Raw genomic sequence first — 12,587 nt, forward strand, 5'->3', positions numbered from 1 at the left:
CTGCTGTTTCAGAGCAGGCTGAAAGCCCTCTCTGAGCTCAAACCTACAGAACATTCACAGTCGGCGTTATGAGGGGGAAGTCACCACGTGATGCCGCGCTGGGTTAGAAACAGGTGTTGGTAGTTTTTCGGCCATAGTGAGATGTGGGTGGGTTCCCAGGTGAGTCAGGTCACCTGTGTGTGCCTGTGGCCGAAAAGTCACCTGCCATTTGAAGACTTGTTCCCGGGCGAACACCAGTGAAAAGTATCCTCCGAAATCCCAGATTTGCCTTAAACACGCCGTGTGGTTTTGTTGGGAAGGTGTACGAATGGAGGTTCCCTGAGGCGGAGGAGAGTGGCTTGGTACTGCCTTTCGTCGTGGCCGGGGCATCTCTTCAAGTTCAGGAAAGAGTGTTTTCTGTTTAAAAGATCTGGGTTCATGTAAGCCGTTACACAGCACAGTTAGAAAATACTTGGAAGGTGGCCGTTTGTAGGCACGTTTCATAAACATCTGCTGCGCACGGTGTGCTGTGAGGAGAGCAAGTCGAAGTTCTGTCTTCATGGAGCTTCTGTTCCAGTCAGGGGAGTAAGTAGTGCTGAGGTGGAGAGAGACACAAGGTGGAAATAAGGTTAAGCGATATTCCAGTGGTGGTCAGGGCAGGTCTTCCTGGGGGTTTGAACTGAATGGCACCTACCCTGTAGGACTTTGGGGGAAGAATGTTCCAGCTGCAGGAAGAGGCGGGCATGGGATGGGCACAGCCTTGGCGGGAAGATGTGAGTTGGAGGTTGGTACAGTGGCCACATCACATGGGCTCATGGTACATGGAGTCTAGAGTTTAATTCATGGTTTTTAGAAACCATTGGGAGATTGAAGTAAGGGAGTATCATGATTCAAAGGATCACTCGGTGTTCTGGAAGGAGGCTGGGTGCTTTGGGGGCCAGGGCAGAAGCAGGAAAACCAGTCAGAGAGCTGTTGTAGTCACCAGGCAAGAGATGGTGGTTATCCAGAGAGACACTGAGGTGGAAGGTGGACAGGTCCGCGTCAGAGAGGTGGGGAGGAGGCAGCCCTAAGCCTTTGAGGCCAGGAGGCTGGGGAGGCTGAGAAGGCGGTTCTGTAGGGGTGGGGACCGTGAAAATAGGTGCTGGCAGATTCCACGCATTTGGCTTTCAGGAACACGGCTTGACCAAGGAGTCTGGACTGAGGGTTGAGTTGAATACAAGCGAGGCCATCCACAAGTTGAGGTCTCTGGGAGCTTGAGAAAATGGGTAGGGTGTACAGAGAAGGCCAGGGAAACTGAGGCTGGGAAGGACCCAAAGGCCTGGTGGGCCCGGAGCCACACTGGCCTGCGTTCTCTGATGCACTGACTTGGGCCAGGCCCCACACTGAGCTCCTCACAGAAAACATCACTTCACTTTGGGCTCACACAGCTCTCTCAGGATGTGGGGTGAGAAAACAGACTCAGAGGTGAAGTGAATGGCCTCACACCCAGCCAGCAGTAGAGCAGAGAGCCCCCCACGGGGTAAGGAGGAGGAGGACAGCCTCATGAGCAGAGAGCGTGGTGGCGAAGTGACCCAGAGCCTGCACCTACCACTTCTCAACCCCACTGGCCAGAGCAGGGCCCCGTGGTGTGCCAGCTGCAGGGGAGCCTGGAGGTGTCTGGCTGGGCTGCCATATGCTTGACTTCAGCTCAGAGTTGAAATGCCAGCGCAGGTGCCAGGATGTTAGCATCTTCTGCCACGGGGGTCAGCAGTTCCTACTGGAAGTGTCTTCTGCCGTACTGGTCAGGTGTTGAGAAAGGCCTTTGGTTTGAGCATTAGGACCCAGCAGCTCTGGCTTTCCGCAGTCATCCGTTCTTCCAGCACCTGGACTGAGCTCCTGCTGTGTTCGTTTCTGGTAGAAACGGGGGCACAGAAAGGAGCCGGTCCTGGACACCTCAGATAAGGACGCTGGTAAAGGTAGCTTGGGGCTGAGGGGAGCATAGAGAAGGGACTTGCTCTGGTCTGGTCGGGTCAGGAAACCTGAACTGAGTCTTGAAGGATGGAGAAAAATTTCTCGGGCTGAAGAGAAAGACGAGTTCTTGGCAGAGAAGGTGGTGCTGAGGGTAGAGGCTGGACCACAGCGAAGAGCCCCGTTGACCGGCTCTGTGCTCGCATGCATGGTCTGGTTTACCCCTCACTCTCCCTCCCCTCAGAGGGACATTAGCACCATTCTCCAGGCGCAGAGATGGGTTTGCAGACTGGTCTCACTCCCCCAGTGTCCCTCACCTAGTGAAGGGCAGAAGAGGGGCTTCGGTGCTGTTCTCTGACCCAGGCCTGCACCCTGATCTCTGCACCAGCCCGGGTGGGGGGTGGGGAGCCTGAGGGCTGCGGTTGGAGGAAGCCAAATGGAGCCTGCTTGTTCCCACCTTGGGTCACCCGGGGGCTGGGGTCAGACTTGGGGTGGGACTGTAACAGAGTCTGTCTTGGTTCCACAGACACCATCTACGATGAGGACGAGGTGCTCTTGGCCCTGGCAGAACAGCTGGGAACCTTCACCACACTGGTGGGAGGCCCCGAGTACGTGCACTGCCTGCTGGTGAGTCTGGGAGGCGGGGGCATCCCCTTTCCCCTTTCCCCTTTCCGAGCAGGGCAGGAAGAATGCAAGAGAAGCTGGGGGGCTCACTTTCCAGGAACAGGCAAGCCCGGACGTTCCTGAATCCAGCAGATTGGTAGTGGCATCTCATATGGCAATACCCAAAACGCACTTGTATACCTTCCTGTTAGCTGAACACTTGCCTGACCGGTGCCAAGCCCTGCCTGGCCCTGTCCATAGAGGGCTTTGGGCTTAGAGGCAGTCTGAGTTCTGTCACTTTTTTGCTGTGTGACTTGTAAGAGTTACTTAACCTCTGTGTTACACTTTCCTCATCTATAAAATGGGAGTCATTAAGATGTATCTTTTTAATTGATTTAAGCCCTTGGCATGGCACTTGGTACATGATAAGGACTATCAGGTGTTAGGGATCATTATGCCATACGTTATGAGGTTATGTCCACCCTCTGGGGTAGGGACATTTCCCTTTTGTAGATGAGCCACTGGGCGCACTTGAGAGGTTAAGCGTCTTGGCCAAGGCCTCACAGGTAATAAGTAGCAGAGCTGCGATTCCAGGTGCCTGCCTGTGCACCCATGTGCTTGGTGACGGCTGGGGACTCAGAAATGGGTCAGATACTAATAGTAACTGCTCTTTGTGAGAAGAGCAAGGAGGACTCCGTTGTCACCAGGGCAAGACTCCTGTCCTGCCGTCCGGGAACGAGGAGCCTCGGGTTCCTGAGTGCCTTGGTTTTTGTTGTTCTTCAGAACCCCAGGTCCCCAGTAACCCCTGTGTCATGCTTTCTAAAGACACAGTTTTATATTTGGCATTCGCACTTAATGATGTCTTAACAATTTTTGTTAGCAGCCGCCTTCTTTTAGTGGTGTATAAAATCATGGCACTTCTTAAAACTGGGGGGATTTGGGGTTTGAAAAGATACGGTAACTTTTAAGCAGTGTTATTTCTGAAGATATTGGATAATTGTCATTAAATTTCAGTCTGTCAGCTTTCATCTGTGTGTACGTGTATAATTTATGTGTATGTACATGCAGACAGTCGTATGCCAATGAGATAATTTCTTATATTTACACAGATTAGGGTTGCTTAACACGAGGAACATGAGGAGGTCTGGGGGCCAGCCTGAAAAAGGGGTCCCTTGAGCTTCATGGAAATTTCTGCAAGCCCTGGAATTTCTCAGTTTTACTGACGAGCAAATTTATAGTTTTCAGCAGTATCTCAGAGGACTTGGGAGCAGAAAACACAGGTGCTGTAGCTTCAGCAAGGGGTTCCAGGGCCCTCAGATGGTGTAGGACTCAGGCTTGTGGGGGAGCAGGACAGGAACCCTGGAATCCTTCCCTCACCCGGTTTGGGTTATCCCACACTTATTTGGGGGGAAGTCACGTGTTGTCTGGGACCGATACTCATGATGGTCACATGAGCTGGCAGACACATTCTAAGGGCCCTGGGTAAGGGAGTGCTGGAAACCTGGAAGCCAGTCAGGTCCGAATGCTGGTGCTCCTTGGTGCCTGCAGGTGCCTTCTGCACAGTCACCTGTCGTGTCCCCTAGCCCCAGTTCACAGATGAGGATTGAGGCTCGAGGTCTGGATTAGGTGAATTGCTTGAGCTGGGAAGAGACAGAGTCAGGATTCAAACCCAGGCCCCTGCCTCTTAACCACTGCCACTCCTCTCTCCTGCCCTGCCAGGGGCTCTACCGGCTGATTGGAGCTGGACAAGAGGGAAGCTGGGGAACATTAGAACCTGGAGGAGGCACCTAACCTGTTTTAGGTGGAAAGGGGGAGCTGTCAGTGAAGGCCTCCTGGAGGAGGTGGCAGTGGATCTGGATTTTGACAGAGAGAAATGGAAGATGGCTGTTGGGCAGCTTGTTCATTTCTCCTACATGAGTACCAGCCAAGGGCCTTGGGAACCCAGGGGCGAGTCACAGCCAATCCCAGCCCTCCTTCTCTGTAGAGATGAAATGGAATTAATTTCACAGGGACCTGTAGGGTTGCACAAGGATCGATTCTGTATCCGCAGCTCTTAACCCTTTTGGAGTCCTGGATCCCTTTGGAAATGTGCTGCAAACTCTGGAGCCTCTCCTGAAAGTACAGTGACTTTTGGAAGTTCGCACGTCTCCCGTCCCCCGCATGTTCTCTGGTATTAGGAACTCCGCCCTCACTCCTTCTTAGAGGCCCCACAGCACGGCTTACCACTGTGGGAAAGCATCCCTTGGAGCTTCCTAAACCTGCACCTTCCCAGGCCCCACCCGGGAGGGTCTGATTCTGTGCTCTGTGCTGAGCTAGGCCTCCTGGGGGATCACAGACGTCACTGTGCGAGGCCCTGCAGCAGCACCTGCAGGGTCCCGGCAGGCACCTGGCGTGACGTAAGTGCTGCGTGGCCTTGGTTCCCAGGTCTTTGTTAGGACTGGTTACTCTAAATGGAACAGGTAAACGGCAAGTACTGATCGAGTACCCCTCTCCCGCCTGCCGGCGTGGAGAGCAGGAAAACCAGGAACAAAGAGGAAAACGGTCCCTGTTGTAGCCCAGTGACACCACCTTCAGCCACACTCTGTGAGCCGGTCCAGAACCAGAAACCCTGCGATGGCATGGCTTTAGGGCAGAGGCCACACACGAGCAACCCCTGGGCTGGCATAGTGTCACATTTTCCTCTTGAATCATTGTCAGTCTTTTGCAAATGAGATTTTTAATTTTCATTGTGGTTAAATATACAACCATTTTCAAATTAATGCCACAGTTCTGTAGCGTTAAGTCTGTTCACTTTGCGGTGCAGCCACCACCACCATCTGTCATCGTCCCAGACAGAAATTGTCGCCATTAACCAGTAACTGCCTGGATCCCGTGCTCCCCTGCCCCTGGGGCCCACCATTCTGCTCTCTGCATCTACGAATCTGGTTACTCTGGGATCCTCATATAAAGGAATCCTACAACATGTGGCCTTTTGTGACTGCCTTACTGCACTCGGCATAATATCCTCAGCGTTCATCCATGGTGTGCCGTGTGTTCAGTGAGATGCACACCTGGCCCCTTCGGCTGCTTTCGGAAGACTGACCACGTCTCCCAGCTCTCTTTTCTTGTGGCAGTTGATGGAGCTGGGAAGCAGCTGCTGCCTCTTTCCATTGTCCCCACCCACCACCTTTGCTCCCTGCTGCGTTCTGCTGGGGCCCTGGAGGCCTTCCCATGTATGGTTTCTTCCTGCCTCCCACACCTGTCAGGCCACCCTGGACTTCGGACTGCAGGTCTCCACACCTTTATTTGAACAGACTAGAATCACGTTAGCCTCCCCTTATTCAGTCAGTAATTGCTGAGCTTCCACCCTGTCTGAGATGCTCTGCTGGGCTCTGGGGACATGGTGATGAGCGAGTCAGATGTCCCTAACGGAGCATGACCCCTTCCGGCCTTGAGGTCCCAAGCCACAGGTTTGCCAGTCACGTGCCGTGAGCTCCTGGGGCAGTCGCCTGTCAGAAAGCACAGCCATGTCCTTTTGCAAGCTCGGGAACCCGATGGCCTGGTTTGGATCCTGTCTAGCACTAGCTAGCACTAGCGTGGGCAAGTTATTTAACTTGTCCGCCTCCGTTCCTCTTCTGTAAAATGAAGACCGTCACAGGACCTGCTTCATAGCATCAGCATTGTCCCCTGTTCCTCGCTTCCCCCTGCCCTCCAGTCCCAAGTGGTGTGACACAGTGACCCTGCTTAGGACACCCACCCAGTAGATGTTCCAGTCAACACCCCCGGTTTTCCATGCACTGTGAGGTGCCGGTGACAGCTGTGGCCCTCTGCTAGAAAGCGAAACGTAGGACTGTGAGCTCCTTCGAGGGCATCTGTGTGAGGTTCTCTGTTCGGGCTCCTCAGGAAGGTCTGCTGGGTGAAGGTGGGGATGGGAGGTCAAGGAAGGTTTCTCAGGAGATGAGTCACGAGGGGCACGGGGTGGGGCTCGAGGCTGCGGCATTGGGGAGGTGACCTGTGGTGACCTTGTGCTCTGTGCCTCAGCCACCCCTGGAGTCGCTGGCCACGGTGGAGGAGACGGTGGTGCGGGATAAGGCGGTGGAGTCCTTGCGGGCCATCTCGCACGAGCACTCACCCTCGGACCTCGAGGCCCACTTCGTGCCACTGGTGAAGCGGTTGGCGGGCGGCGACTGGTTCACCTCCCGCACCTCGGCTTGTGGCCTCTTCTCTGTCTGCTACCCCCGCGTGTCCAGCGCCGTCAAGGCAGAACTTCGGCAGTGAGTCCCAGCCTCCCCTCCGCTTGGACCCTCTCTCAGGCTCAGCCCCCACTCCTCCCCACCCCCTCAAGCCCCTCAGAGAGCGGCGTCCCAGGCCTGGTCCACACACTACCTCTTGCTCATTTAGGGAATGGAGAGACGATCGCTCCTTCCTCCCATCACGCTTCGTGAGGTACAAGAGTGAGCGCGCATAGAGCGCTCAGAACAGATCTGGCTCGGAAAAGCTCGACCTGTGAGGGGTGGTGCCGTCTGGGGCCTGCCCCCGGGCCAGAAGCCTCACAGAGATCCTGGCTCAGTTTGGCCGCCTCCGCCCCCGCCCCCCCCCTTGGGCTTGCTGCCCCAGAGAATTCCTTGTATGTCAGACTCCTCTTCAGGAACAGTGAGTGGAAGCGCTTCTAACTGGGTTAAAATTTCCCAGTAGTACGTGTTTCTTCCCTTCCCTCTGGACTTTGTTCACTCACCAGCTCCCAGGACTGTTGAGCAGCAAGCCCGGGCCCTGAGCTCGAGCACATGACGGAATACTGGTGCTCAGCTGCCCACGTGTGCTTAGAGGTCTGTGTGCGCACGTGCGTCCCCCACGCTCCTGAAAAGTAAAACCTTTGAGGGGCCCCGAGCAGCATCTTAGCTCAGCCACTTGATCTGGTCAGACTAATAGAGCCCGCACCTGCCATTCACTAGGACTCACTATGTGCGGACCGGCTGCTCTGCTTTCACACGCCGTGTATCCTTTAACCTCATCAGGACCCTGTGCGGTGGGAACGATCACTATCAGGTCCATTTTATAGGCCTGGGAAGACTCAAGAGGGCTCATGGCTTGTGCGGGGTCACTCAGGCAAAGCCAGAACTTGCGTGACTGCAAAGTCTGTGCTTTCTCCTCTCTGCCTCTGCATGCTGCTGTGGGCTCCTAGGCCTTCCTCCTCCTGAGTCCCACTTCCAACCCCCAGGTACTTCCGGAACCTGTGCTCAGATGACACCCCCATGGTGCGGCGGGCCGCAGCCTCCAAGCTGGGGGAGTTTGCCAAGGTGCTGGAGCTGGACAATGTCAAGAGTGAGATCATCCCCATGTTCTCCAACCTGGCCTCTGACGAGCAGGTGGGCTCTGCTGCCCAAGCCCCAAGCTCCTCCTCCATCCCCTTCCCCTGGCAGACTCTGTGTCTCAGAGGGAATCCCATGCTGCCCTCACTCTCCTCTGATTGTCTCCCCAGGACTCGGTGCGGCTGTTGGCAGTGGAGGCATGTGTGAACATCGCCCAGCTACTGCCCCAGGAGGATCTGGAGGCCTTGGTGATGCCCACCCTGCGCCAGGCTGCTGAGGACAAGTCCTGGCGCGTCCGATACATGGTGGCCGACAAGTTCACAGAGGTGGGGGCTGTTGATAACTCACAGAGTTGGAGACTGAGGCCCTCAGAGGGGCCACACATAGAAACCGGGTTTTCGGTTAAATCCGACCAATCACTGGGTGCTTGAGCAGTAAGCTCTCCGGTCATCTGGCTGCGTCTCGCTTCATAGTGGCAGCCCCGGTTGAGTAACTGTCACAACTGAGGTGCTGTGTTGGGAGGGGTTTTGAAGCCAAGTTCAGGTTCTGTGGAGAGTCCCAGAGCAGAGAAGGCTGGTATGGGTGTGCTCTTGCCCTGATCAAACTCCCTCTTTCACAAAAGGGAGGGCATAGCCTTATGAGTTTAGCGGCTGCCATGACAAAGTGCCGCAGCCTGGGGGTACTTCATTCCCTCACTCTTCCGGAGGTTGTTCCAAGACTTCTAATTTTTTTTAGGATTTTACTTACTTATTTGTTTGTTGAGAGAGAGAGGAGGAGCAGAGGGAGAGGGACAAGTAGACTGCACTGAGCAGAGGGTCCACCGGAGGGTTTGATCCCAGGACCCCGAGATCATGACCTGAGCCAAACTCGAGTCTGCCACTTAACTGACTCAGCCACGCAGGCGCCCCTCCGAGCCTTCTTTTCTTGGCGTGTAGCTGGTCTACTCCCGTATTTTCACACGGCCTCCCCTTTGTGCATCCCTGCGTCCTAATCCCCTCCTGCCCCTGCAGAAGGATTCCAATCTTTTTGGGTGAGGGCCACCTTAATGACCTCTTTTAAAACCCTGTCTTCAAATGCAGTCTCTTTCTGAGGTACTGAGGCGTTGGGCCTGCAGCATAGGAATTTTGGAGGCCCAGTAGTTCAGCCCGTGGCACAGCGCAGAACTGGTCAGAATGACACTGCCAGGCAGGCAGAACGGGGACAAGATCCTAGACGGTGCTCGCTCACAGAGACCACGTTTGCTTATGCCACCATCGTATTTGTTGCGCACCCGCTCTTTTTGTGGGTGCTGGCGATCCAGCGAATTCAGCACATTCCCGGCCTCCAGGGAGCAGGCAGCCTGAACGGGAGGGTCCGCTGAGAGAGAGGGAAGCTGTCAGCACCAAAGCCGACAGTCCTGCATGGGGCGTTGAGAAGAGGAGGTGGGGCTGCCGCTGGTTCTAGAAGATGGGCGGCTGAGAGTGGGGATAGGACCGTGTTCCAGCAAAAGGACAGCATGTACACGGAGCTCTGGGAGTCCAGAGCCAGTGCGAGCGGAAACATTCCAGACTTGCCCTTGGGGTCCCATGTGAGAGAGGGCTGGAGAGAGGCTCCGGGCTTGAGGCTTGGGTGCTCTTCTACCCCATGGCTCCCTGTTCCTGTGAGTGTGCTTTTTTCCGTGGTGTTTGCTGGAAGGACTCAGAGCCTTGGGATAGCATTTCCCGGACCGTCCCGTGTTCCCTGTGAGAATGTTAGCAGCACAGCGCGGCCGCTCCCCGGAGGCTCGGCACCGTGGTTAAAGACGGTGCTTCCGTCCTCGGCCTCTGGACAGCGTGAACTGGATCACATTGGGTTTTAGATAAAAGCTCAGCGAAGGCAGGGCCTTTAGATTCAAGCTGTGCTGCGTGCCCAGGAGACACTCCGTGGTCTGTTTGAGGGACAGCATTGGGCCCTTCAGAGTTTTTGTTTGTTGCCTTCTTAGTCATGAGCTGTCCTGCTCCCCGCTAGGTCTTCAGGAGCCTTCCCCGGCATGCCACCTTCCCCCTCAGTCGTGATGTGTTTAATTTCATTACGAGAGTAATGCAGGGTTGGGTAACCAATTTGGAAAACACAGAAGACTGTAAATGAGAAAGGAAGAGCCATATCACTAGAATGTTTTCGGATCAGATACCAGAAAACCCCTCCAAGTAGCCTGAGCAGTAAGGAGACCTGTTACTGTCATTAACGCAGACAACAGCATGGTGCGGTAGGTACTCTCGTGGCCCTCATTTTGCTTTTGAGGAACCAGGCTCAGAGAGGTTTGGAGACTTGCCTGGGCTCACCCTGTAGTGCTGGGAGTGGATCTCAGCAGTGATCCCAAGGGCCACATTCTTCTTAACCCCAGTTCTGGTGCCTTTAACTTTGATTCTGCTCTCATTCACCCAGAGAGAGTACTGCCCAGCCCTCTCACTCGCCCTGCTTTCTGTCTGCAGCTCCAGAAAGCAGTGGGGCCTGAGATCACCAAGACAGACCTGGTGCCCGCCTTCCAGAACCTGATGAAAGACTGTGAGGCCGAGGTGAGGGCCGCAGCCTCCCACAAGGTCAAAGGTTGGTGCTGGCGACCAGAACACAGCAAACAGGAGGGCGTCTGAGGGCCCGAGGCAGAACCAGGACATCAGGTCTCACTTTTCCTCTCCCTCCTTTCTCCCTCCCACAGAATTCTGTGAAAATCTCTCTGCTGACTGTCGGGAGAATGTGATCATGACCCAGATCTTACCCTGCATCAAGGTAACAGGAGTTTGGTGGGAGGAATAGGGCAGATCTTGGCCTGCTGAAGAGGAGGGGTGGACATTGGGCTTTATAGACATTCAGAGGCAGACCGTCCCCAGTCTTCTAGGACTGGGCGGTCTTGGGTTGGGAAGCAGGTGGTGTCCTTGAGGGCAGACAGAATCTGAGGTTTGGGCCTGAGCTTGGGGTGGGAGTACTTCCCCTCAAAATTTCCAAAAGCTTTGGCCTAAGGGTGGGGGGCTTCCGGGAGCAGGGCTCATGGTGCTCGAAGCAGGTGGGACAGGTAAGGAGCTGCCTCGTACCTTTGTACCCTAAACCGTCACTGTTCCCTGAGGGAGAAGGGCAGAAGCAGGCCAGGGTTCAGGCCTTGTAGGAGGTGGGCGTCTGCTTGGTTACTTGCTGCTGCAGGGCTCATCCTGACCCTGTGGCTCCCCCTTCCTTCTCCCTCCCAGGAGCTGGTGTCAGATGCCAACCAACACGTGAAGTCAGCCCTGGCTTCAGTCATCATGGGCCTCTCCCCCATCCTGGGCAAAGACAACACCATTGAGCACCTCTTGCCCCTCTTCCTGGCTCAGCTGAAGGATGAGGTAAGGGTGTGTGAAGGCTCTGAGCTCCGGGTTGGCAGAGGTGACAGGTTGGGTCAGCTGCTTTCCCAGATCGGCCAGGAGTCTCCTAGAATCTGAACAGACAACGCAGGCCCCGAATGAGTTGAATACTGGTGGGCATGTGCATGTGCGTTCACTCATTCACTTATTAGACAATCATTGTGCGTGCCCTGCTCTGTGCTGCTGCTTTTTCTGGGTGTCAGGGATGCCAAACACCCTAGGACGGTTGTACTTCCTCCGAGACATTCATAAACTGACAGTGGAGAGAGACAGATGGGCAATTCCATGATTCCATGATCACATAGATGCTGTGATATGTTTGTGTCTTTTAGGATTTAGGCAAAGATGCTGTAATGTAGACCCCAAAGTATAGTAGTTGATGTAAGTATTTTTCTCACAGCGGTTCAGAGCTAGGTGGGCCTACACTGAGGGTTAGCCCTGCTGACCTCTGCACTCTCTGAGTCTGAGACAGCTGTTCTGATTTTCACCACCCCCAGCCAGCATGGAGGCAGAACGTATTAGACAGCAGGAGGTGTGGTCCTCGTAAGGGCAAGATGCAAAAGAGAGCACCCATCACCCTGTTCCCACCCCACACACCCTGTTGGCCGGTGCCAGTCATGTGACCATTCCTTGCTGTTCAGTTGGCCTGGAGTACAGAAGATGAACCTGTGCTGGGTGAAGGCTGGATGGGTCATGGGGTGACAGCCAAGGAAGGAGTCTGGACTTGAACAGTGGGGAGCTAGAGGCCCTGGAACAGATCTGGGTGTTAGCAAGGAATGCTGAGGGTACTGGCAAAGAAAGAAAGCAGTGAAGAGGCCAGAAGAGGTACAGGGAGACCAAACTGGTGGGAGAGGTATGGCTGCAGAGATGTGGACAGGACCTTGTGCGGTGGGGGTTGTTTGCAGTCTCCTGGTTTGTGTCATGGTGGCGGCCAGGCAGATGGTGGGACAGTTTGCTGGTCTGTAACTTCCATGCTGCCAAAGGCCTCAGTCTCCCTGCCTCCCTGCTCTCCCCACGCCCCGCCCCGCCCCGCCCCGCCTAACACACCCAGTGCTAGGAAATCACATCAGCTTTGAGTCCTCTGCCGCTGCCCCCCAAATGCCATGTTTTTAAATTTTGCTATGAGGGCGTCTGCGTGGCTCAGTGGGTTAAGCCTCTGCCTTTGGCTCAGGTCATGATCTCAGGGTCCTGGGATCGAGCCCCTCATCAGGCTCTCTGCTTGGCAGGGAGCCTGCTTCCTCCTCTCTCTCTCTCTGCCTGCCTCTCTGCCTACTTGTAATCTCTGTCAAATAAATAAAATCTTTATAATAAAATTAAAAAAAAATAAAATCTTTATAAATTAATTAATTAATTAATTAATTCTACTATGAGGGGATAATCTTTCAGCCCCAAAATTACAGACCAGGGTTTCTTTTTTTTT

At 54.7% G+C, this 12,587-nt stretch overlaps 1 protein-coding gene across 1 annotated transcript in view; it reads left to right on the top strand.

Moving 5' to 3' along the window:
- Nucleotides 1-12,587, top strand: part of PPP2R1A (protein phosphatase 2 scaffold subunit Aalpha) — a 40,161-nt gene that overhangs the window by 17,825 nt on the left and 9,749 nt on the right. Inside the window, exons 3-9 of the mRNA XM_032839409.1 lie at nt 2,453-2,553; nt 6,550-6,782; nt 7,727-7,874; nt 7,988-8,143; nt 10,268-10,382; nt 10,492-10,562; nt 11,015-11,149. Of these exons, the coding sequence (XP_032695300.1) occupies nt 2,453-2,553; nt 6,550-6,782; nt 7,727-7,874; nt 7,988-8,143; nt 10,268-10,382; nt 10,492-10,562; nt 11,015-11,149 (959 nt within the window). The remainder of the gene's footprint in view (nt 1-2,452; nt 2,554-6,549; nt 6,783-7,726; nt 7,875-7,987; nt 8,144-10,267; nt 10,383-10,491; nt 10,563-11,014; nt 11,150-12,587) is intronic.

The sequence above is a fragment of the Lontra canadensis genome, unplaced genomic scaffold (assembly GCF_010015895.1).
Source record: "Lontra canadensis isolate GAN:19392208 unplaced genomic scaffold, GSC_riverotter_1.0 scaffold107, whole genome shotgun sequence".
Lineage (NCBI taxonomy): Eukaryota > Metazoa > Chordata > Mammalia > Carnivora > Mustelidae > Lontra > Lontra canadensis.